The sequence below is a fragment of the Nicotiana tomentosiformis genome, chromosome 3, assembly GCF_000390325.3.
Source record: "Nicotiana tomentosiformis chromosome 3, ASM39032v3, whole genome shotgun sequence".
Classification (NCBI taxonomy): Eukaryota; Viridiplantae; Streptophyta; class Magnoliopsida; order Solanales; family Solanaceae; genus Nicotiana; species Nicotiana tomentosiformis.
Window position 1 is genome coordinate 113,355,471 of NC_090814.1, and position 23,888 is coordinate 113,379,358.

Genomic DNA, 23,888 nt, shown 5'->3' on the forward strand with positions numbered 1-23,888 from the left:
ATTTCACAAACAAGTCTTAAATATCATAATGAACCTGTACCGGGCTCCGGAACCAAAATACGGACTCGGTACTTACAATGCCAAACATCAATCAATTCTTAAAAATAATTAATTTTCAGACTTTTTTTAATTTTCATCAAAAATTCATAACTTGAGCTAGGGACTTCCGAATTCGATTCCAGACATACGCCCAGGTCCCATAATTCGATACAGACCCACCGGGACCGTCAAAACACAGATCCGGGCCCGTTTACCAAAAATATTGACCGAAATCAACTAAAATCAACTTTTAAGGCATAAATTCTTATTTTCATCAATTTTCAACATAAAAACTTTCCGAAAACATGCCCGGACTGCGCACGCAAATCGAGGAGGGTAAAAATGAGATTTTTAAGGCTTAAGAGCGCAGATTCGAGTTCTAAAACATAAGATGACCTTTTGGGTCATCACAGTTTATTTACTCAATCTTGGGCTTAATTATTTAATTGTTTGATCACCAATTTAATACTATCTACGAATCTAGAATTGAACTCGAAAGTGAGAATTCTATATTGCACATAGGATTGAGTAGAGCAAGTTCTTGAACCTGGGCATCGGGAAACGGATTTGTAATTAGGATAGACATATACCTAATTGCATTGCTTGGTTGATGTACATGAATTATAAATGTGTTCTTGTTAGTTCTAATTCCATAGACATATAGGCGTTATGTTAGTTTGAATAGGCGAGTAAGAACTCGACAGATTTTTATAAGCAATGAAATACACCAATCTGTAATATTAGTACCTGCTCTTCAATCCGAGTGGTTAATAATGCACGTAAGTATGATGATATTGGGCTATGCAGCCCTTTTATGTGGATCATTATTATCAGTAGCACTTCTAGTGATTACATTTCGATATTATCCATGTCAACCAATGAACTAGATGAATTGGTTAGTCAAATCAATTGAATAATACAATAGGAATGTTAGATAGCTTATAACCCTGGATCGTTTTCCTTACATTGATAAAATAAAAATCTAATCTTCTTTTTTTCAAAGTTTATTATTTATTTTCTTTTTAGTTTAATTACTTTAGCATCATTACTTTTGGGTTCAATTCTTGTTTAGATAAATGGGATGGTTTAATTTAGTTAATAATTGATAACAGGTCCTCGTGGATTTGACACTCTATTTTATCACTTTATTACTTGACGACCGCGTATACTCCACAATATAAACTTGTATCAATGAAGTAAAGCATACTCTTGCCCTGAGGCGGAACCATCATTTCAAGTTTATGGGTTTGGGATTCCAATCGTTTTAAGTTATTATGTTCTAAATTAATAATTTATATATTTTTAATGAATCTTTCAAGACAAATACAAGATTCAAGATTCAAATCAAAGCCGAAATGGTGACACTAGCTCCGCCCCTGCTCTCGCCAATAATGCAACACAGATGCTACACGGTTTGAGATTGCGTTTCGGCAACTTTGGATCGACGAGGAGAACTCGAATTCCTGGAAATTTGAGGCACTTTGGTAGTGGCCTGTGCAGAGAGTGTGTGCAAATGTTATGCAAAGAGTGTGTGTGTGTGTGTGCAAATGTTGCGCAAAGAGTGTGCGTGCAAAACTGTGCAAAGAGGAAGCAATGGAGGCAGATCTTTGGTATATTTTTTTATATAAGTTATATTCATTTATATGTTGTTTATATAGAGAGAGCAATCGAAGACTATCTGTTCCTACCAAAAACTACAGTCTGTTCATAGAGATTCCACAGAGTTGATCAAAGACAACCTCCGAATAAACTCATTATATTCTTCCTCATGACCTATCAAACTGATCCTCACAAACTTTTTACTGGAACCAAAATGCACACCGCCTCTAGTCAAAATCTTGTGCTTCCTGAGAAAACTTTCACAGTCATCTATGGCCTTCTCACACTTCAGCCATGCAAAAGCTGTAAAGAGAAGAAAATCGATAATTTATAGGATGTTATATTAAGACTACAAAAGAAGAATAGTGGTAAAATCAAAGGCAGCTGATCAATTTGTAAGCTATATATTACCAGGCTGTGTTCCAAAGGTCCGATTGCTAAAGTTGCATTTCCCAACAGGCAAGTTTGGCAAACTAAATGTTTGCCCTTTGTTGACTGCCTCTCTCAGTTGTCTCCACCTCTTTGCCATTTCCTGATAGCCATAATCAAAGAAGCGGATACTTTCATTAGAGGTTTCTGCATGCTCATAAGTATCAGCAATAACGTCCAGGATTTTGGCAGCTCTGACTTGCGAATCTTTAGAGACGCCAATGCTGCTGATCTCTATAAATTTTACCATCTTTTTCGCAATTGCTTCATCCTTGACTAGTGCCCATCTGCAAGATTTAGAAAGCATATTTCCGTAAAATAAAAATCAAATGAGATGTTGATACTCATTGCTCGTGCAAAACACATGCAATACGCAAGCTATAAGAATGTAATTTATTTTGTGGAGAAGTGATAGTTCCCATCGAAACGTAGAATCAGCACCGGCTCATTTATTTTGTGAATGTGGTTTCTGCTATTGCTTCTTACTTGGAACAATATAAGAAAGTTCAAGTTTCATCGAAGTTGTTTAAATGGAGGTAATTTACCCAAAGTTCCGAAAGATTGAAAAACATATATTGTAGTCCAGGGTAAGTAATATACCCTAAGCGCATCCCAGCATGTCCCGTGCATTTGGATAGGGTAAACAACATTATATCATGGTCTGCCGGAGAAGAAATTGGAGTATACTGGGGCCAATAATAAGCTAGGTCGTGAACCAATATTCCTCCACTCCCATTGACCACGGCTTCCCTGATTGATCCATCAGGATTGTTTGGGTAAGTCACAAGCTCAATATAAGGCTCATCTCTGTCAAACTCATTGGCATCGCCTCTCCACTTGTAGAGCCCAGATTTCAAGCATTCAGTGATCAGTGGGTATGACTGCAAGAAGTAAAAAAAATGAATATGTGAAGTTATTTCTATAACAAAACTATTTATCATATGTTAGACTTGCTGAAAGTAGACAAGTTCCTTTCTTGGAAAGTCACAGAACTAAAGCAATGGAAGGACATAAAGTTAAATTACTACATGACTTCATATGCAGCTAAATGAGAAACTTAATTTTTACGACCCTGATTTTTCCAATGCTAAGTTAATATGCCTGCGGCTGCCAACTTCTCGTGATTGGAACAGAAGTTCATTATGGTTAGACAGTGCTCAGCTGAGATGGTAGGTTTACAAGTTAAAGGAAAATGAGTCTACTTATGGTGTAGTAGCTTTCTTACAACCAATCCTGGTGATATCCTAAATAAACATCTAACCCAAGATATACTTTAAAGGGGAAGAGAAGGACGAATATTGTTCATTTAATTTAGTTGTTTGATGGATTAATTATATATTTCTATCTAAGTAATAAAACGCACATGGAAGTCGCTTACTCATCTTTTTGCTTTCTAGGTCTGCAAGTGCTGGTTCACATGTTTTCCATAAACGGACATAAAATAAGAAACTAGAAAGAAGGAAACAGAAGCTAGATGCCTATGTTACTTGAACAGTTATCTCATACCCCTAAATCTCTCCAGTCTGAAGCATAAAGAGGACGAATAACTTTATTAGATAGAGAAGGGAATAAAGACGGCTAAGGATCTCTGGGTTTGGGTATCCCTGAGTGCCAACTTAAAGGGAAAACGTAGAATACACGAAACATCAAATACTTAAAAAGGGGTCATTTAATCGGTCCCGGGGGCAAATAAGTTAGCACATCAATGTACAAGGTCTTTTAAACATTTAAGACGAATATAGTTTAAATTTTTCCTTATACAGGAAGAACTATCAAACAGGAAATATATAGAGCAGAAACATGCACCTCGCCGAATCCAAGGAAACAAATAAGAATTCTAATGAAGAACCCTACTACTTATCATGCATGGGGTTGAGCTTATTTGGATTCAAGTCTTTCCAAATATATATTCCAACTCTATGAGGCACTGATAACCTTGTTATCTAAGTCCAGTAACACATGAACATGTTAAAATACCTTTATTTGCCCAACTCTAACAAGACAAGAAATGGAATGAACTGCATATCTTAAAATCCATTGACAAAGCATATTATAATGTGCATCACCTACCGAATAAAATGGGGCAGCGGATACAATACTCATTGGCTCTGGAGCATCAGATGGACATAGGGCATATAGTACAGCCTGAAACAGTTGGGTAGATCCTGTCCCAACCACGATGTGTCGGTTTCCAGTCTCAGCATTCCTTACTAGATTGTGCAATTTAGTTACTGCATTTGCAAAACCTGGTTCCAGAAACCAGCAATGGGTTTTGGTATCCGAGAAATAACTAACAGATTGCCAACCAGATATGACAACTGTTGTTCTGTCCCCCATCTGCTTCCAATAACTCTGGTACATAGTTGGATCACCGCTGCATTGAGTGCAATAGGACATAAAAAAACTCATACTGTTTGAACATAGTGACTATAGAATCACGGCAAAAGATTCTCGAAGCTCATTAAATAAACACACAAGCATTTGTAAATGAATCGGACCTTCCCGTATAATTAGTTGTATTTGCTGGCACAGACAGTACTTACAAGATATGATGAAGTAATAAAGACCTTAAGTTTCGTAAACGAAGTACAGCAAACCCATGCGGCAACGTTTAGAAAGTTAGCGAGTATTAAATAATTATCGTGGTGATAATAATAGTACATTATTAAAGCAAGTAAGTCTGAAGTTCCTAATATTTCAGCAGCAAATTAAAGCAATCAGATTTACATAACAAATGCAAAGTGAAGTATCATATAACTAAGGAGGGTAACAATCTAGATGGTGGTACTCCTTACGATGATGTGAATTATTATGGAATAAAAGGTAGGTACAGAATGCAGAGTTGTGGACCCTGCTCCATTAGAGGAAGAAACTATAGGATGACAGAGATCTACATGCCAATACAAATATAGCGAACTTCTAGTACTTATTTTGTTTTGTGTAATATTGGCCTTAGATGAGTGCAAATGAAAAAACATGTGAGTGAGGATTCATAGCTGACCCCAACTTGTTGAGGACCTAGCATAGTTGTTGTAGCAATTAGGTCAACTAAACAGAACTTTATGCTTCACAGCATGTGGGGCCATGTGGGAGGAGAGCCGATGTTCGACTTTGTACCCCTTGTTTATCAAGGATCAGGCTCGGCAGAAGTGCCAACAAAATACATTCTTCAAACTAACTACAAACGGTAGAATGACCTAAAAATGGCTCCAAAAAAGTTGGTAAGCACAAAGACATGACCCCAATACATTTAAGACCAAGCAATGCACCCACATTTCCAAAATGTATAAAGGGGGTGGGTCTTAAAGTGCACTTCCCAATCTTAAGGGTCCCAAGCATCGGTCTTTAGATTTTCTCAAGGACAAAAGGGGATCTTTATGTATCAAGTGCACTAAACCAAGAAAGACCCACAAACATGCATCTAATTACACGTCGAGTAAAAGCAACTTTAAGCTAACATGGTGGCGAAGGAATCCAAAATGACCACCTTATGAAGAGTGAAGAAATATTAGTAAAGCAAAAAAAGATGTTTTGTTGAGTAGTTTGAGGGTCATCCAACAAGTACGTAGCACGAGAATGATAATGTCCGGTCAAACAGATCACGGACCACCATCGTAAGGTGGTCTGAGAGGTTCGTACATTAACAGCAGAACCTAGCTTTGGGAACAGAGATCATTAAATACGAAGTGAAGCATTCTCCACTACTCCCTATAACATAATGCACATTGGAATTCACAGCCAAGGAAAGATCTGTCTTTGTCTCAACTAGCAACTGACATAACGTAAACCGCTCACTGCAAGTTACTCATTAAACAGTCCTAGCAGCCTGGCTATTATGCCTTTTGCTTCCTGTAGCTTTTTAACTCAGTCAAATACTCTAAACAACAAAGTAAAAAAAAAAAGGAAAGGAAAAAGAAAACACAACCACCAGCTAACTGTAGCCCAAGTTACACCCCGCTCTCCTTCGGTCAAACTCAATCTTGCCCCAATGTTTCTACACCGAATTAAGCAACTTAACATTAAAGCGAAAATGTGTGTCACGTAATTAATATGCAATTATTGAACTGGTCTAAAGACTTAAACAGAAGATGTGTTTTACTTTCTCCTCTTACTCTAAGCCCAAAGAGATTTTCGAATCTGGCCAATTTATTAACTTTTACAGATAGAACCCCAACCACCCTACTACCCGCCCCCTCCCAACACACAGACACACACCCCACCGCCACCTCCTCTTAACCCTACCGATTCCGGGAAAAGGGTAAAGTAACAAAAATCAGAAAAACATTGAAATCCTTCTCATATCAGTAAAACCTGTCATCTATACATCCCTATTGTGTGTGATGACCTGCATTCAAGGCAACAACAGCAGAAAAGGAAGCTCATTTTTTTCCTGGCTTGACAAAAACAATTACAGGAAGCAGAAAGAATTGAGGAGGAGATGAAGTTTTGTGACATGCGGATCACTTTATCAGCTTTTAAGCAGATCGGAGCTGGAAAAAAACAAAACGCTTGTACATCTAAGTTCAGACACAGATACGAGTATCCGTCGAACTAGACTGATCCCGACCTTTATCAACTGGTCATCTCATTTTTTAAAAGGAGAAATTGCGGGTGAATATTCTAGTTTTACCCGATAAACCATCTATCCTGACCATTTGGTACAACTCATGCATTCTGGTGAAAAAAACCCAGATAAAGTAACACAAATACGCTTCATCAACTCAGCAAAGTCCTTTGAGAAAAAAACAAGTTATTTTGGAAGAGTGTCTCAAAAATTTCAGGCATGCATTGGCAGAAATGTTAAGCAGATTGGTTCTGCAGCAACAAACATCTTTGAATTTTTAGGGAAAGGAAAAGGAGGACATGCAGTGCAATTAAACAATGCTTAAAGAAAAGATCTTTCTGCTAGCCACTTACTGGTCAAGATTTATGAGCGTCTGCTGTATTAGCCCTTCATTTCCCTGCGTAGCCTGCGCTGAAAATGAAGAAGATAAAGATGAAAGAGAACCTTCATTTTCTTTATCAGGCATTCCATTCAGGCCAGAAGACCAGACCATCCTTAAATGACCGTCATGAATAAGCTTAAGTAACAGCCCGAAATTAATTGCTACAGAAAGCATCAGCCAGTGGCCTGCCACCGGCAGCAAAACTTGGTTCCTAATTATCTTCAGCGGAACTGAAGCTTTGGACGGCATTTTTACAACAAAAGAGTAAATGAAAAATACAGTAAGTGAGGGACTGAGGGGAGCGAGGGCTAGCTCTAATGCTCTATGTTGTATTGTGTGTGAGATGAAAAACGTAAGGGGTTTGGGTTGTTATATATAGGTGGTGAAGGTAGCGGTTTTAGCAATGGACTCTGCACAGCTGGAAAGCGGTGGTAAGTGAGAGTTTGACTCATTTACTCTAAAGGAAAATTAAACTCTTCCTGATCTTCTCACTAGTTTTGTGTCGTCGTTACGATCCAGATATAACTACAAGACAAAAGAAAAAATTGGCTTTGATCAGAGTCTGCTCTGTAGTGCATGCACAATCCCACATATGAAGAATCTCGAATGGGTGTAACCAAATCTAAAACACAGCAGTGTAATCTCGAATGTAGATTCATGTGCAGATGGGTCTCATTGATGATTCACAGATTGAGAGAAGAAAACACTGAACCGTTGGCGTTTTCTGGGAAAAAGTTGGACCTGAAATGGTGGAGGGAGTATTTTCACGGAAAATTGCTATATCTTGAAAAATAGTGATAAAGCTTAGGAAGTAGAAGTAGCACTGTTAAATTGGAACTCTTCCTCTTTCCCTTGATTGTCTTAACCTTCTCCTATAACCCGCGTAGAGAGAGAGAGAGAGAAGAGAGAGAGAGAGAGAGAGAGAGAAGTAGAATATGAGACTTATTAATTTGGATACACTAGAGATGGCGATATGGGTTAAAAAAGCTGCCACTCTTATGTGAGCCTGTGCCCTGTGGTGCACACTTCAACTCTAATTCTTCTTTTGTCTTTTCTCTTCCTTTTCATATTTTCTTTTTCGATTATTGTTTAACTTTTTCACACATATTTTACGATTTTGAAATTTGGCTAGTTTCTTCACTTGTAAAATTCGATTAGTCAATTTTGTATTTTATCCTAAGTTAATAAAAGGCAGAATACATATACGGTTATTTTAAATTGCCCAATATTTTCATGGCTATCTACATTAAGGTTTGTACCTATTAAATAGCACAATTATGTGTCAATTTAACTTTGCTCGCTCAGTCCTTTTAAAAATATATGCGCGTGAAGTAAAACGCGTCCTACGTGTCAAAACGAACCAACCAACAAATGCCAACTATTTTTTTTACCACGTCGGAATTACTCCTAATCTAAAGGCCTGATGTAAATTACTCGTTACCAGAATTCACTTCGTTCATCTCGACCAGTTAAAAAAAACCTAAACTTGTTTCTTCTCTGTTCCACTCACGATCGATTATCCTTTCTTCTTTGATTTCGTTCTTCAATTTTCATCCGATTATAGTGTTTGGTTTAGGGTTATCCTTTGATTTCGTGCTATTTATCCTTTTCATCTATTCTATTTCTGACTCGGAGTAAAATTAGGGTTGTTAGAAGTTGATTAAGGTTGTTGACGGAGAAACTCAAATGGGGATTCTCAGATGGTGGATTATCTATGCTCGTGGAGAAGAGACAAGATACATAAGTTCTCTTTTCACTCTCTTTGTCGTCTTATGTTTGTTTTAGGGTATTCTTGATATTTGATAGCAAATTTAGGGTTAAATTGAAGTCTTCGTTGCATGCAACTTCATCTGTCTTTTTGTTAGCTATTTCATTACTTTATCTGATGTCGGAATTTATAGCCACTAAATTCCTCCATGGAGGGACGTTTAATGTTGACTGTGTACCAAATTATATTGGGGAGAGGGAACCTGTGGTATTTTCTATTGATAAAGACCTCTTTTCAGTAATTGAATTTTATTCTTATGCTAAATACTTAGGATATGCCTCTATGAGTGGTTTTTATCACTTTGACCTTAAAAGTTCAGAGTTCAAGGCCTTGAAAACAACCTGTCAACTCTTAGAGATTCTGAATGACTTAAAATCATGAGACAATTTCGACTTATACATTACACGTATTATAGATGAAGTTGTAGTTGCTGAGCCTAAAGTTGTGGGCTTTGATGTTGGGACTGAAGTTGTGAGCTTACTTGTTGGGCCCGAATACTCGACTGGTAGGCCAATAAATATGTCTAGATCTGAACTTGGGTATGGGGCTACTAGTATAGAAGACCTAGTAATTTATCAGATCTAGATCGGACTGATTCTGAGCTTGAAAGTAGTGACTCTGATTTAGATGGATTTTCTGAAGAAGATGACTGATGCTGATGATAAATTGAGGGCTATCATGGATGAAAAGAGAACTAAGAAGGCTGCCAAGGTTGCCAACACTAATGATGTGCAAAAAAGAAAGAAAGTTGTAGTGCCTAAGAAAATCATTTTAGGGAAAGCTGGTATAGATAGAGGGTTTAAGGACATTGGAAGGAACAAAGTTGTCGGGTATGTTGGTAAACTAGTTGGTGATGAGGATTATATTGATAATTTAGATGTTGGTAGTGATGATAGCGAAGATGAGTTAGATCATACTGCTGAACCTGAGTTGATTTACCTAGGAGAAAGAAAAGTAACAAGGTTAGGGATGATCCAGATTGTGTATTAGCTATATTTGAGCTTGGTGTGGTGTTTGAAAATGCTAAGAAATTTAGAGAGGTTGTAGCTACATATGAACTTGAGTACAAAGTTAGGTTAAAATTGAGACCTAATGATAGTAAGAGAGTTAGAGTGAAGTGCAAGTGCAAGAGATGCAAATGGTAATTGTATGCTAGTGAAGACAAAAATACAGGAGACTTTATGGCAACGACTTACTACCCTATCCATAAATGTCCAATATATAATAAGAACAAAATATGCACTTCCAAGTTTATTGCTAACAAGTTTAAGGACAGAATCACATCTCAACCTAGAATTATAATTCTGAAAATTCAAGATTTGATGAGAGACAAATTGGGCTTATATGTTGGTAGATCAGTATGTTACAGGGCTAAAATGAGAGTGATAAGGCAGTTTATGGGTGATTAGAAGTTAGAGTTTCCAAGACTTTATTATTATGCTGACATGATAAAGCAAACAAATCCTGGGAGCTCATGCTAGATTAGAACTGACACAAAAACAACACCTGGAAAGAATCTATTTGTGTATTTTTATGTCTAAAAAAGATTTGGATAGAAGGGTGTAGGAGGATTATAGGTTTTAATGGTTACTTTCTTAAAAAGTGCTTGTAAAGGTGAACTGCTAATAGCAATAGGGAATAATGGCATTCAAAAAATATATCCAATAGCATGGGTAGTTGTAGACCAAGAGACCAAATATTTTGGAGTTGGTTCATAGAGCGTCTAATTGCAGATCTGGAACTGGGCAATTGATAGGAATTAACTATCATGTTAGACATACAGAAGGTATCTTATTACCTGTATTTACTACTTATTGATTTTAATTGCTTATGTCTATTTTGATTCAACTTCATTATGTTTTGCATGGGCTTGTACTAGCCATTAATGAGTTGATGTCATGTGTTGAACACAGGATGTGTGCCACGCATATTTGGTCCAACTGGTCTAAGAAATGGAAAAGAGAGGAGAGAAGAAAATAATTATGGAGATGTGCAAAGTCATCATTTGAGGTAAATTTAAAAATGAGTTAGTAGCTTTAAGCATGATAGGGAATAACATATGTGAAGATTTGTTGTGCTATGATAAAGAGTATTGGTGTATGGCGAATTTCACTTAGCATGCTAAATGTGATGTAGTAGAGAATAACATGTTTGAAACTTTAAATTCTTGGATATTGGGACCTAGACACAAGTAAGTCATTAGCATGTTAGAGGATATTAGACACAAGATTATGAATAGGCATGTAGAGATGAGGAAATTTGTTGAAACTTGGATTTCAGATATTTCACTAAGTGGTTAGGCTACTGTTAGAAGATAATAAAGAGTATTCAAGAAAATATAAGAGGATATGGAATGGTGAGAATGGGTTTGAGATTGAAGAGGGTCAACTTAGGTTTATTGTTGGCATATTGAGGAAGACCTATACGTGTAGGTCTTGGCAATTATGGGGGATTCCATGTGCACATGCAGTATGTGCTTATTACCACATAAATAAAGAATGTGACATTCAAGTGAAAAAATGGTACATGAAACACTACTTTCTTAGGGCCTATCAATATGTTATTCAACAAATATCAAACTTGAAAATGTGGCATGCTACCAATAATCCCACCATTGAGCCTCCAGAGCCTAAAGTAATGCCAGGAAAACTCAAGAGGTGTAGAAGAAAATCTAAGAAAGAACCTAAAAAGAAATATGGCAAATGGTCAACGAAATAAGTAAAAATGACATGTTCAGGGTGTCATCAACAGGGACACAACAAAGCTCATTGTACTGTAGTTGTAAGTTAATCCAATCCTTAAATTGATTGCATACCATTAATAGGTTATACTTACCAAAATAATTCTTTGTAGGCTAGATTAGGACAGTCAAGCCAACAAGCACAAACCAGCCAGCAGTCACAGTCCAACCAACAAACACAGTCCAACCAACAAGTACAGTCTAGAATAATCCTAAATGTAAGTTAACAAGCATACCTTTTTTTTTTACTAATATTATGGCAACACAAATGCATGTGACTAATGTGTCATGATATTGTGACATTCCAGCCTAGTACAACTTCTGAACGACTCATCATGGGTGGAAATGTTGTGACAAGTATAGTTGGGATTAATATTGATATTGGTTTTCAATCACACGGCCTGAAATGGAGGGGCAGAAAAGCAATTACAACTGCACAATTACAACATATGAGCGCATCCAGTAGAAAAAGCCAACCATCAACAACTCCAGTCAGCAAAAAATCCTCAAGAATATCGGCACATGAAAGAGGAGCTGCTGATAAGTAGTTGATGTTAGGATTGTCGTTGTTTTGAATATGTAACAAATTGTTAGATCTAGAAGGCAATTTAAAACTTTTATTTTGATAATGTAATTGCCTATGACTACTTATTGATGTTTATTTTGAAGCTCGTATATGAGCCACTTATCTATAATATTTTGGAGCTACTAGTTGCAGTGGGCATATAGTCGTTGACATTTTATTGAATTGTTCTCATAACTCATTAAAAATTATGCATAAGGACAGCTTAGAGTAATGAACAACGAATATTGAAATTCATATTAAGAGAACGAACAACTTGTTACATTACATAATCTGCACAAACATAAGGTAAAAACTCTAGATTAACAATGATCAATAGGCCAAACCAATACTAGAATAAATTGCATATTACAAATTACAAATTACAAATTACTGAACAAAACCTACCCTAAATCATCCATTAATACATAACAAATTACTAAAAACTAGATAGCCTTAAGCCAAGTCCAGCTTATGTAAAGCAACAGTAGAGCCACAACTCACTTCAACCGAGCATTTTGTCTTTCAAATTTGTTAGCTTTCTTTAAGAGACCACAAATAACCCTCATTGGTTGCTCAGACATATGATCATCATGTCACATAAAGAATTTGCATGCACCAGATGCCTACAAGGAAGAAAGATGTAACTTGAGATTGAGGATTCCGAAAATTTAAAAAAAAATTGAACAAAAATACTTACTTTTCCCAAATGGCAGCAGTAGAATCTGCGACTTGGGTATTTATTAGTCTAACAAGTTTGAAACTTTGCAACATGCCCACATCGATATAAGTATACCATATTCGGCAGAGATTATGTAGTGCGAAAAAGAAAACAAAGAAATTGAAGCTTGATTTGATGTGAGGAGAAGAAACTTGAATTTTAAATTGTAGCGAGAAGAGGAAAAATTGAAGCTTGAATTCTTCTATTTCAATTTAGTCGCACATTTACCATGGGAGAAGAAGGGGAGAAGATGAGAGGATTTAGGGTTTATTATCTTTGGTATTCTGTTGGGATAAGTTAATAAAGGGAGGGGATCTTAATTTTTACCGTTGTGGAATCCATGTCAGCGGATGTGGAAGAAGTCACGCGCTCAGTTTGGTTGTTTCTCACGTCTTGTGCCAAGTAAGCGGGCAAAATTAAATTGACACATAGTTGTGCTATTTAATGTATTTAATAGGTATATGCCTTAGTCGAGGTAGCTAGATGAAAATATTGAGTAAGTTAAAGTAGCCGTATATATATTCCGCCTTAATAAAAATATTTTTTAATCGTTATTAAAAATAATAGCTAATGAAATTTATATTTTATATATATAATATATTTTTAGCTAACAAATATAATTAATTTCGACCCATAGACTAATTTTATATTTTGACATAGTTAAAAGGTACCACTTATTATTAAAATCCAGCCAGCTCTTCCTTGAACGACAAAGGAGATCAATTTTAACAAATATGTTAGCACTTTACAACGGTGCTTCTGCAGTAACAACCTGTTGCCGAACCCCAAACCTAATCTATGTGCTTGTCAGACATTTTTAATTGTAACTCTAGTTTTGCTTCAGGATTGAATTATTTTCTATCATTTTCAATAACTTTTTACGGCATCCAAATTTATACCAAATACTTAGCTCACATTTGGATTTGCAAAGTTCCTTTTTCTTTCTCTTTTTTTTTTTTTTTTTTTCCTTTGAGAACCTACAACTTTGATGTTAATTCTGCATGCAAGAGCTTGTCACGTTATTGGACTCGATTTAAATAAAGGAATAAAATTGTGGTAAGTTAAAAACGAGTCAATTTGAGAATTCTCACTATGCTGATACGGAAACTTTAAGAGTAATTGTTGTACAATTTTGACGTTAAAATTTGAATACAAATCATGAAAAAGTCTCTTCCTCATAGTAGGATCTCGTCTATGACATAGTATAATATATTGCAAACTCGTATTAATACCCACAAAACTCATCAACAACAATAACGAAACCAGTGCAATCTCATAAATGAGGTATGAGGATGATAATTTGTACGCAGATCTTACTCATACCTTATAAAGATAGAAGACTGTTTCCGATAGATCCTCGACTCAAGGAATATTGGACCCACAAAACTCATCACCACATGATATTCGAAGTTGTAAAAATCAATTTTAGATGTCTCTCTTGTCAATGGGATTATTTAAGAGAGAGGTAGAGAACTCAGTTTTAGGGATTGTTTTTGCAATTTTTAAAACATGAGAGAATCTCTGATGTAATAAAAAGAGTTGGAAAGGAATGTCTGTAAAGCCATCACTAGCAGAGGCTGGCTCGCTGGTGCGTCTGGATTTGATCAGAGTCATCGCTGACTCATGTACTTAGCCTTATTCTAATTCAGATCACCAGAATCCCAGTCTGATTTTTGTTCTTAGCTAACTAATTAAATGGATTATTTCTTCACAAATTTTGTTTTTTGTTAAGAAACGAGGCTGACTAGTCAACCAAAAGGGCATGTAACATACTAGGAGCCCGTTTGGACATAAAAAAAATTATTTTTTTTCGAAATCAGTGTTTGGCTATAAAATTTTCAATTTTCACTTGAAAATGAATTGTGAATTTTTTTGAAATTTTGAAAAACTTCAAAAAGTTGTTTTTTAAAATGTTTATTCATATCACTCAAAAAACTTCAAAAACAACCCCAAATTATATTCATGTCCAAACACAACTCTAATTTTCAAATATCATTTTCACTTGATTTTTTTTTTTTTTTTTGGAATTTTACATTTTTTATGTCCAAACGCCCAATAAATATTTGCTTTTAAAATTTCAAAATCATTTTGAAAATGACTTGACTTCATACCTATCGTGACAGTAAATAATTTTTACAGCTGGGATCATAAAGAATTACAATTCGAGATAAACATAGTATTAGTTTGATAGAACAAATTAGAGAGTGAGCAATTTCCTGATTGTTTATATACAATCTTGGTATTATTTTTATATAACTTCATGTGGTATAACAATCTCAAAGTTCCTAATTTTGCGATAAAATAACAAGATAATACATATGCCCTTTTCCGAAACAGTTGTCCCAAAGTATTTTAAGAAAGCTAATGATAAAATTATAAATAAAAGATTTATCCAAATTTATGTAGCTTAAACACACGCACATATTATATTATATCTCGTATATTCTATTTTAGTAAAATAAATCAAATATTTACGAATAAAAGTATATCAACTAAATAATCTCATCATTATTTAATTTTCTATTTATAATTCCAATATAACTTATTCACAAACTAAACTATCCTCAGATAATTCAAAACCTAATTAAACCGATAGTTTTTTTTGTGTGTGTATAAGTTAAGGCATTTAGCTGTGCGCGAGAGTATATTTTTAAATTTTAGTTAAGTATCCGCTTGCATGATTTTGTTATACCATCATATTAAATTGATATTTAACAAGTAATTCATCATACATATTTAATCAGTTAACCCGAAAAATAAAAATATGTAATTAAATATAAGTGGTTAGTGGTAGCAATAGTACCAAAAAAATTTACAATATATATATATATATATATATATATATATATATATATATATATATTTAAATCTGTACTTCTTTTTTATAACAGAAACCCTATATAGGAGGAAGGATAAAGAAAGGTCCGATGACAAGCAAATATTGCCTCTTAAAATATGAATTAGCACTTCTCTCAACTGCAACAACTCATTTCTCACTTATTTTTTTGATTCGCCATCCATTTAGCGTAATGTATTACTAGTGCGCTACTGGAAGAGGAAAGGGTCATTTATAAATAAATAAAAAATTGATGAATGTTTTACTTCTATGCATTATATTTCTGGGTGCTCGTTTACATAATCATGTGCGAAGATATCATGTCTTCATGTGTACCCTAAATCCCAATTTTGTCCAAATACTTAGCGGGCGTTTGGACATAAGAATTGTAAAATTCTAAAAAGGGAAAAAAAAATTCAAGTAAAAATGGTATTTGAAATTTAGAGTTGTGTTTGGACATAAATATAATTTTGGGTTGTTTTGAAGTTTTGTGAGTGTTTTGAGTGAAAATTTTGAAAAACAGCTTTTTGGAGTTTTTCAAATTTTCGAAAATTTTCAAAATGTATCTTGAAGTAAAAATTAAAATTTTTATAAACAAACGTTAATTTCAGAAAAAAAAAAATGAATTGTTTTTGAAAGAAAGAGAAAAACTTCTTTATGTGCAAACTGGCTCTTAATTGGTTTGACTAAAAACACCACATGTGCGCTGACATGTTTCAACTAAGACTGATTAATTAAGATGGTAAACATTTAGTATCAAATAAAGAATTAACCATGTTTAATGTGATGCAATGATGGAGAATTGATTTGTCAAAAGAGACTTTTCACCGGCCATGCTTTTGCATTGCATCTATATAAACGTCTCTGTCAAAACCCATTGTTACCTCACGAATTTATCGAAAAGCTAATGTTTTCATGTATACTATTAATGAGGACCAAAAGTAGTAACATATCATCACTAAAAACACTGGCTTTTTGGGGCAACTAAAATAAGATCAACCTTTCATGTCTTGACACTAAGCAACACAAGTTTCACATCATTGTGTTCTCTGCTTTAGAGAAAGGAGGAAAATATCATTCATATTACTGTTTCTGTTGGAGTAATTATACGTGTTCAAATTTACCAGTTTTTCTTCCTAGATATTAATTGAACTTGCTCAAGACACATCAAATGCAGTGTGATTCTTATGTTAGTTGCCTAATAGGCCAGGTACGTGTCCAAAAAAAAAAAACATAGATATCCCTCCAGTAAGATTCAAAAACTTTAGATGCAAAACGAAATTAAAAGAATTTCCCATACTTGTTGCTTGTTAGATAAAGAAATTCTGAATTACTAATCTTAACCTTTGTTTTTAAATTTTTTCTTCGAAGGAAGAGTAGGATTGAAACAAACTTAAAACACAGCCGGTGTTTATATTCAGTTCATATATAAATACATAACGTACATGAATTGTTATCAGTATCACTAAATTATATTTAATTAATATGCCTTTCGCATTAAATAATATGATTGGTGTATACTCAATATGAATAAGGTTTTCTATAGAATATTGTGTCAGATTTTTCTTACGCTACCACAATTTCTCGAGTACCTATTTAATTAACAAAAATGAAATAATCATTCATATGCTTTGTCTTTATTGTCAATCCTTTCTTCATGTTTAAGTTGTTTCAGGAGTTCATTGAAATATACAAGACTATAAGAATGTGATCAAAATTGATAGTGATGATACATAACCTTGTGTTGTCCATTTTACACCTAAAGACCAGGTAAATTAAAAGTGTAAAACTCCATGCTAGGGTCCACAAAATCAGAAAACTGCAAAAGTTAAGAATAGGTCACTATCTGGCAAGGACCATTTGGTGTTGACGTATGAGAGCTCAGTCATCCTAATCTTTTTACCAAGAATGTTCTGAGTTAGTAGTAAATGCATGGAATGGAGTAGGCTGATACACGATTCTTTAATTGTTCAACTCAACCTAATAGTTTCGTTGTCAAACATAAGTATATGAGAAGATTAAGTATAATTTAAACTCATAATTTCAAAAGTGAAGTAGATCCAATAATAAAAACTTGAGAGCTGAACCTATCAATCCTTAAGTCTGAATCCGCTTTCAGTGGCGAAACTAGAAATTTGCTCAAGGATGTTGAAATTTTAAAGAAAGGAAAAAAATTATCCGACAAAGAGTATTCAACATATGTTATATACCGTCAAAATTTAATAGTTTACCTATATACGCAGTGAAAACAGCCTCTTGCAAAATTGCAGGGTAAAGCTGCGTATGATATACCCCTTGTGTCCGATCCTCCCCCGGATTCCGCGCATAGCGGGAACTTAATGCACCGGACTGCCCTTTTTTTTATATACGCATTGTAATTTTCCGACAAAAGGGGTCAATTGATCACCCTTTTAAGACATGTAGCTTCGCTCTTGTCCGCTTCTTCATAGTTTAAATGATATATTATACAAATATGGACTTAGATTTTGGTGAAGTTATACATCTAGCCGTTCGATTAAAAATATTTACAGCTGCTAGTTAATATCCACATATAATACGTATATGTATACAATATATTTATGCCTGCCATTTTTTTGGGTGAGGCTATGCAGTGTAAAAATCTATTGTAGATTTTTGCAGTTAAGGCTGGTCACTTTCTTTGTTGGCCCAAAATTTAAAAGTGGTCCTATTTAGAAAGAAGAAGCAAAGGCTAGAAAAGCCCTACTGGTCTTAGACCTTGACCCTCGAGGCCTCACCTATGATGATTAAAGGAGCCTATCATTAAATGAAAATGGTCCTCCTCAACTTGCGCCATTGTCTCAGGCCCATAACTACTCTGAAGTTGCCTACTATCTTTTGACTAAGGTCCCCCTACGTGGCTATAAGAGTAACCTCTTACTATTTCTGAAAATTGAGATGTTATTGTAGAAAACTTGGAAATGTCTACTTATGGTTGAAGTCTATAATATAGTAGTACTTAATATATACTGTTATCAGGTTTTTCAGCTTGCTAGAATTTTCTTTAATATGTATTTGTGAATGGTGTGTCATGTTATCATTTAAGAAGAGAAAATGATGGACAAATACTAAAGGTGTTTACCCTAAAAATCGGATAACAATTGAATTTATACGTGGTTTTAAGGATACGTGACATAATTTGATACAGAGTGATAAATCAGATCAATTAAAGATAAAAAGGTAAATGCAAACCACGCAAGTTTGAGCAATCCTAGCCTTGTGAGATTAATCTCCCCCGAGCTAGAAATAATATAATTAATAATATTATTGATGTTGAAGTGTAATGAACTATGGCAAAGATAGAAATAACAGTATATAGCCTTTTGATATGAGTTTCAATGTCTCTTATGAACAATGTGTCCTATGAATTATCAAGTCCCCCCTTATATATTAGGGGAGATATACCCTTTGAGATATTATTTTATTATTCTATAAAAGGCAAAAGTCCTTGATTTGCTGACCGTTAGTTCCTTTTTTGAGCAGTTCCGTAATTTTCGCCACAATGATTGGTTAATGGCGAGAATTACGGACCCCTGTCGGATGAGTTGGCAAAGCTTTCTTCCATTCCAACTCTTGCTCTTGCGTTTTAAGAAAACTTCATCATCTTCATCTTCTGTTTTTCTGGTTTTAAGCTTAAGAACTTCATTTCTTGTGAGTTCTTTGAAATTTCTTCATAAGTTACCTGCTAGTTACAACTCCTCTTTTACCAACATCTTCTTCTTTCCTCTATTTAGAAAAAAGTGGTAAAGACTTCAAAATCAGTTCCTAAAAAAGAAACCCTTCTTCCTCGAAACCATCTGAAAATGTTTCACCTGCTGCTGCTGAGGAACCAACACCGAAACCCTCTCTAAAGTCATTTGTCCCTTCGAGGTGCCCAACCGGGGCCGACTTTAAGATCGAGAACACCCCCTTGGTATTGGGTCGGTGTGAGCCGGTCTCAAGGTACATATGCATTATTATTGCCAGCATCCTCGATAAGGTTAAAGAGGACTGCCACCAGAAAGATAAACTTGTTGTGATACCTAACCCCGAGGAATGATCACCACCTATGTGGAGGATTTTCTAAGTGTTTACACTTACCCTTTCACGTTGGTTCCTTTAGACCCAGTTATCGTAGCCTTTTACAAAAGGTACGAGGTAACTCTCGGGCAGATTCACCCCTCGTTTTGGAGGATTGTAATTCTTCTACGTTTCTTTGTGAGCAAAGTCGAGGGGTGTCCATTTACTTTCGACCACCGCATGCGCCTGTATAGCCCTCGACTTTACCGAAGGGGGTTAATCAAGCTCGCACGTCGAGCCACTAAGCCCATATTATTGAGCATCGACGAGTATTGGGACCGGGGCTAGTTGAGCCGATTCGTTCGAGTGAGGACCTCGGACTTGATCCCTACTGCGGATATGCCATTTCCTGATAAATGAAATATGAAATGTAAGTATAACTTCGCCTTCAAGATTTCTTTTATTGCTTTTCTTTTTCATCCCTTCTCATCGATGCTATGTGATGATGCAGGTGCTGCCCAGATGCCAAATGTCATTCCTCAACTCAAGGAGTGAGTCGAGGGCATTGTGATACGGAGACCTTATTCCGAGCGCTTATGGCGTGAGCTCTCGAAAGGCCGATGTGAGGCCCGTAATCATGGTGAGAATTTTTTCTCTAAGTTACATTTGATCTTACTTTCACATCGTCGATTTTTAACTCGTTTTACTTTCCTTTCGCAAGTTTACCGAAAGATGTTGAAATGAGGCCTACATCTGGTGATGATGATATCTCCGCCGAGCCCCCTTCCTCGAAACAGGATAAAGAGAAGAAAAGGAAAGAGGTTTCGAGTTCCCCGGGCCCTGAGAAGAAAATGCCAAAGAAAAGATTAGCTCATAAACCCAAGGGAAGCACCAATGGTCGAGCATTGTCTAAGGATTCACTCCATCGACTGAGGGATGAATCCGAGGGGGAAGGTGAAACTTTTGATTTTGTGACCAGTATGCCGTCGCAGCTCGAAGGGCAAGAGGCCTCTGAACCAGGGAGAGGCGAGGCCGAATTTCATCACGTTTAGGAGACCGAGGTAGAGGCAGGATTTGAGACTCCCCGAGATTTGGGAAAAGCCCTCACAGGAAGCATTCGGCCCGATAGAGATTATTGACTGGCCCTCATTCACAGAGTCGATGTTTAACGAGGCCCAAGTTGCAAAAGAACGCCCCCTCGAGGGGTTCCATAGATCGAACTATTCTTTCCGTGGTTTTTTCGACGGTGTGGATTCGACGGCTACGGAGGACGCCATTGGATTTGGAGATATAGAGATACCAAGGAAGAGCTCTCACTCGGAAGTAAGCTGGCCTTCCTCCAGCTCGAAATTGGTTGATCGATTCCCTGCCCCGAGTGCATATCTTGATCGGAAGCGCACCATTGTTTTTTCACTTCCGTAGGATGCCCGGGTTCTCTCCGCCTCTGTAGGGGTGACTAGTTATCTTCGGTGCTTGGTGACCGATGATGATCAAGATAATATGAACGAGGTTGATGCACCGTGTCTTTTCAATGAAGCGCAACAGGCGCTAAATTGGGTAACTTCTCGTTTTTCTAACTGAATTTTTGATTTATACTTAGATTATTTCGCAGATGTTTTAGTGTTTCCCTTCTTGCTCGTAGGATTCGGTGCTTCGTCACGAGGCTTTTTTGAGGTACCGAGATAACCTGAAGCAAGTCAAAGCCGGAGTTCGATAGCTTATTGAGAAGAGATACGCCTTTAAACTTCTTAGTGAACAGCTCGAAGGGGAGACTAAGAACCCTTATGCCGAGTTGGAAGTGGCCCAGAAAGATCACGCTGACTTGGTCGAGCAGGTAAGAGTTTTTGAGGTAAGTGATGATGAATTTGGTTCAGTGATTAATGGTCAAAATCCGCAGGTCCAGCAAAAACTCGATCGGATTGCTCAGCTCCGAGCTGCAATGGACATAATCAAAGCCGAGACTGATGAATGGATAGGCAAACTGTATCGCAAAGCCTCAAAAAAAGAGGCTTTTCGGGAAAAACTAACTTCGGCCGAGATTCTGCTAAGAGCGGCAAAGGAAAGGGCCAAGTTTCAGACAAAAAGGTTGAGGAGCTTTAGTCTCGGCTCGGTTCGGTTGTCTCAGATCGAGATAATCTGGTCAAGGAGTTCAAAACGACCAAATCGGAGATCGTCGTGGCCAAGTCCGAAGCCATTGAAATGGTGGCCCAGTATAAGGCTGATGCCAAAGCTGCTCAAGACCAATCGAAAAATATAGCCGAGCATACGAAGTGGCAATCTCGAAGGCAGGCCCTCGAGGAAATTCACGCTTAGGGTTTTGACTTATCGGCCGAGATCAAGGATGCCAAAGTGCTCGAAGCCGAGGCTAGGAAGCTGGCTTATACCGAGGAGGAGGATTCTGAGGAATCAAGCAGATCCGAGGATGGAGAAGACCCCGGGAATCTAGATGACGAGGCGGGCGCCGACCAAGATCAGGCGACCTCTGTTTGATTTTGTTTCTTTTTGTACTTAGTATTTTGTGTCGAGGTTGCTTTGCCTTTGTAAAGACAACACTTCATAAATATAAATTCTCTATTTTTGATAATTTCTCGAGTTATTCCTTTGCTTTTCACTTTACATTTTTCCAAAGATTGAAATGCCTTAGCATTAAATAGTCATATTCGAACAGGCTTTGCCTTTGATTTTATTATCTCTAGAGCATCATAGCATATGGTATGTCTAGGAACTCTTCCGAATACTCATATTTTTTGCCTTTAAATTCGGGCATTGTCAAATATGCTTTACGCCCCCGAGTGTTATTAACTCGAAACAGACTTAGCCTTTATATTAGAGAATTACCAAATAAGCTTCATGCCCTCGAGTGTTTTTAACTCGGAACAGCCTTAGACTTTAAATTCGGGCTTTGCCAAATAAACTTCATGCCCTCGATTATTTTTAACTCAGAACGGCCTTAGCCTTTAAATTCGGGCATTGCCGAATAAGCTTTATGCTCTCAAGTGTTATTAACTCGGAACGACCTTAGCCTTTAAATTCGGGCATTGCCAAATAAGCTTCATGCCCTCGAGTATTTTTAACTCGGAAGGGCCTTAGCCTTTAAATTCGGGCTTTGCCAAATAAGCTTTATGCCCTCGAGTATTTTTAACTCGGAACGGCCTTAGCCTTAAAATTCGGGCAATGCCAAAGTGGAAGTCCCCGAGTAAGAGTGAATGTTCGAACTTGGATTAAGGTGGCCCTTGGGTGTCACGCCCCGAACCTGGAGGCGAGACCGGCACCCGGTGCCTCACATATCCTTGCGTACCAACTTGCGACTAAGGGAATCTGAACATATAATTTCATACTTTGGCCATGGGCCACATTGCAAGACAATTTGCGAAGCTAAATATAAAACTGAATAGAAACCAACGCTGACTAAACATCAATATAAAGCTGAACCGGTAAAGCTGTCATAACTACTACAGCTGACAAACCAACAAAATATACATACAAGGCCTACAAGCCCAACAAATTGCACTAACTGACAGGTTATGTCTACAAGCCTCTACTGATGGATGTACCATGATCGGAACAGGGCCCCGACCTGCCCATAATCCTATATACATATATACACAAGATGTACACAAATTTTCTAGACCCGGCAACTTCGAAGGACGTGGAGCTTACCTATAGAGCTGAACTCGGGAAACACCTACTGAGGAGGTCTACCCGCCTGTCTGTCTGAACCTGCACGCATAAAATGCAGCGTCCCCAGAAAAGGGATGTCAGTATAAAATAATGTACTGAGTATGCAAGGCTATAAAATAACTAAAAGCTGAAACTGAACTGATAATATAATAACTGAAAGTAACTAGGAGTCAAAGATGATCTGGAGATATACTTACCTGTTGATATTGACTCAACTCTCTCAATATAGTAAGTAAAATAAGTGTTCGGGCCTATAAGACTCAGAACGTGTAATTGCTCCGCCGTAGTAGGCTCGCTCATAGGCGCTCGACCATACTAGCCTTTGTATCTCGGCCATTCTGGGGTCGCTCATAGGCGCTCGGCTACAGTAGGCTAGGTATATAACTTACCATCTGATTAGAGGTTGCCCAATAGGAGCCTGCCCATCGATTATAGCTCGATGGTGGGGAAAATACTGTAATACTGTATATATATAGACACTCTGCTCTCTTGACTGGAAGAAGACAATACTCATTGAATAAAAAGTACCGATAAGGGTGAATACTGTAAC

At 36.7% G+C, this 23,888-nt stretch overlaps 1 protein-coding gene across 1 annotated transcript; it reads right to left on the reverse strand.

Annotated features, from left to right (window-relative positions):
• Nucleotides 1-1,645: 1,645 nt before the first annotated feature.
• Nucleotides 1,646-7,970, reverse strand: LOC104099725 (tryptophan aminotransferase-related protein 2-like). The gene is made up of 5 exons (XM_009607128.4): nt 6,985-7,970; nt 4,138-4,441; nt 2,668-2,948; nt 2,050-2,354; nt 1,646-1,941 (listed from the first exon to the last, which is right to left on the reverse strand). The coding sequence occupies exons 1-5, from the start codon at nt 7,260-7,262 to the stop codon at nt 1,745-1,747; spliced, it is 1,365 nt and encodes a 454-aa protein (XP_009605423.1). The 5' UTR covers nt 7,263-7,970; the 3' UTR covers nt 1,646-1,744.
• Nucleotides 7,971-23,888: the final 15,918 nt, after the last annotated feature.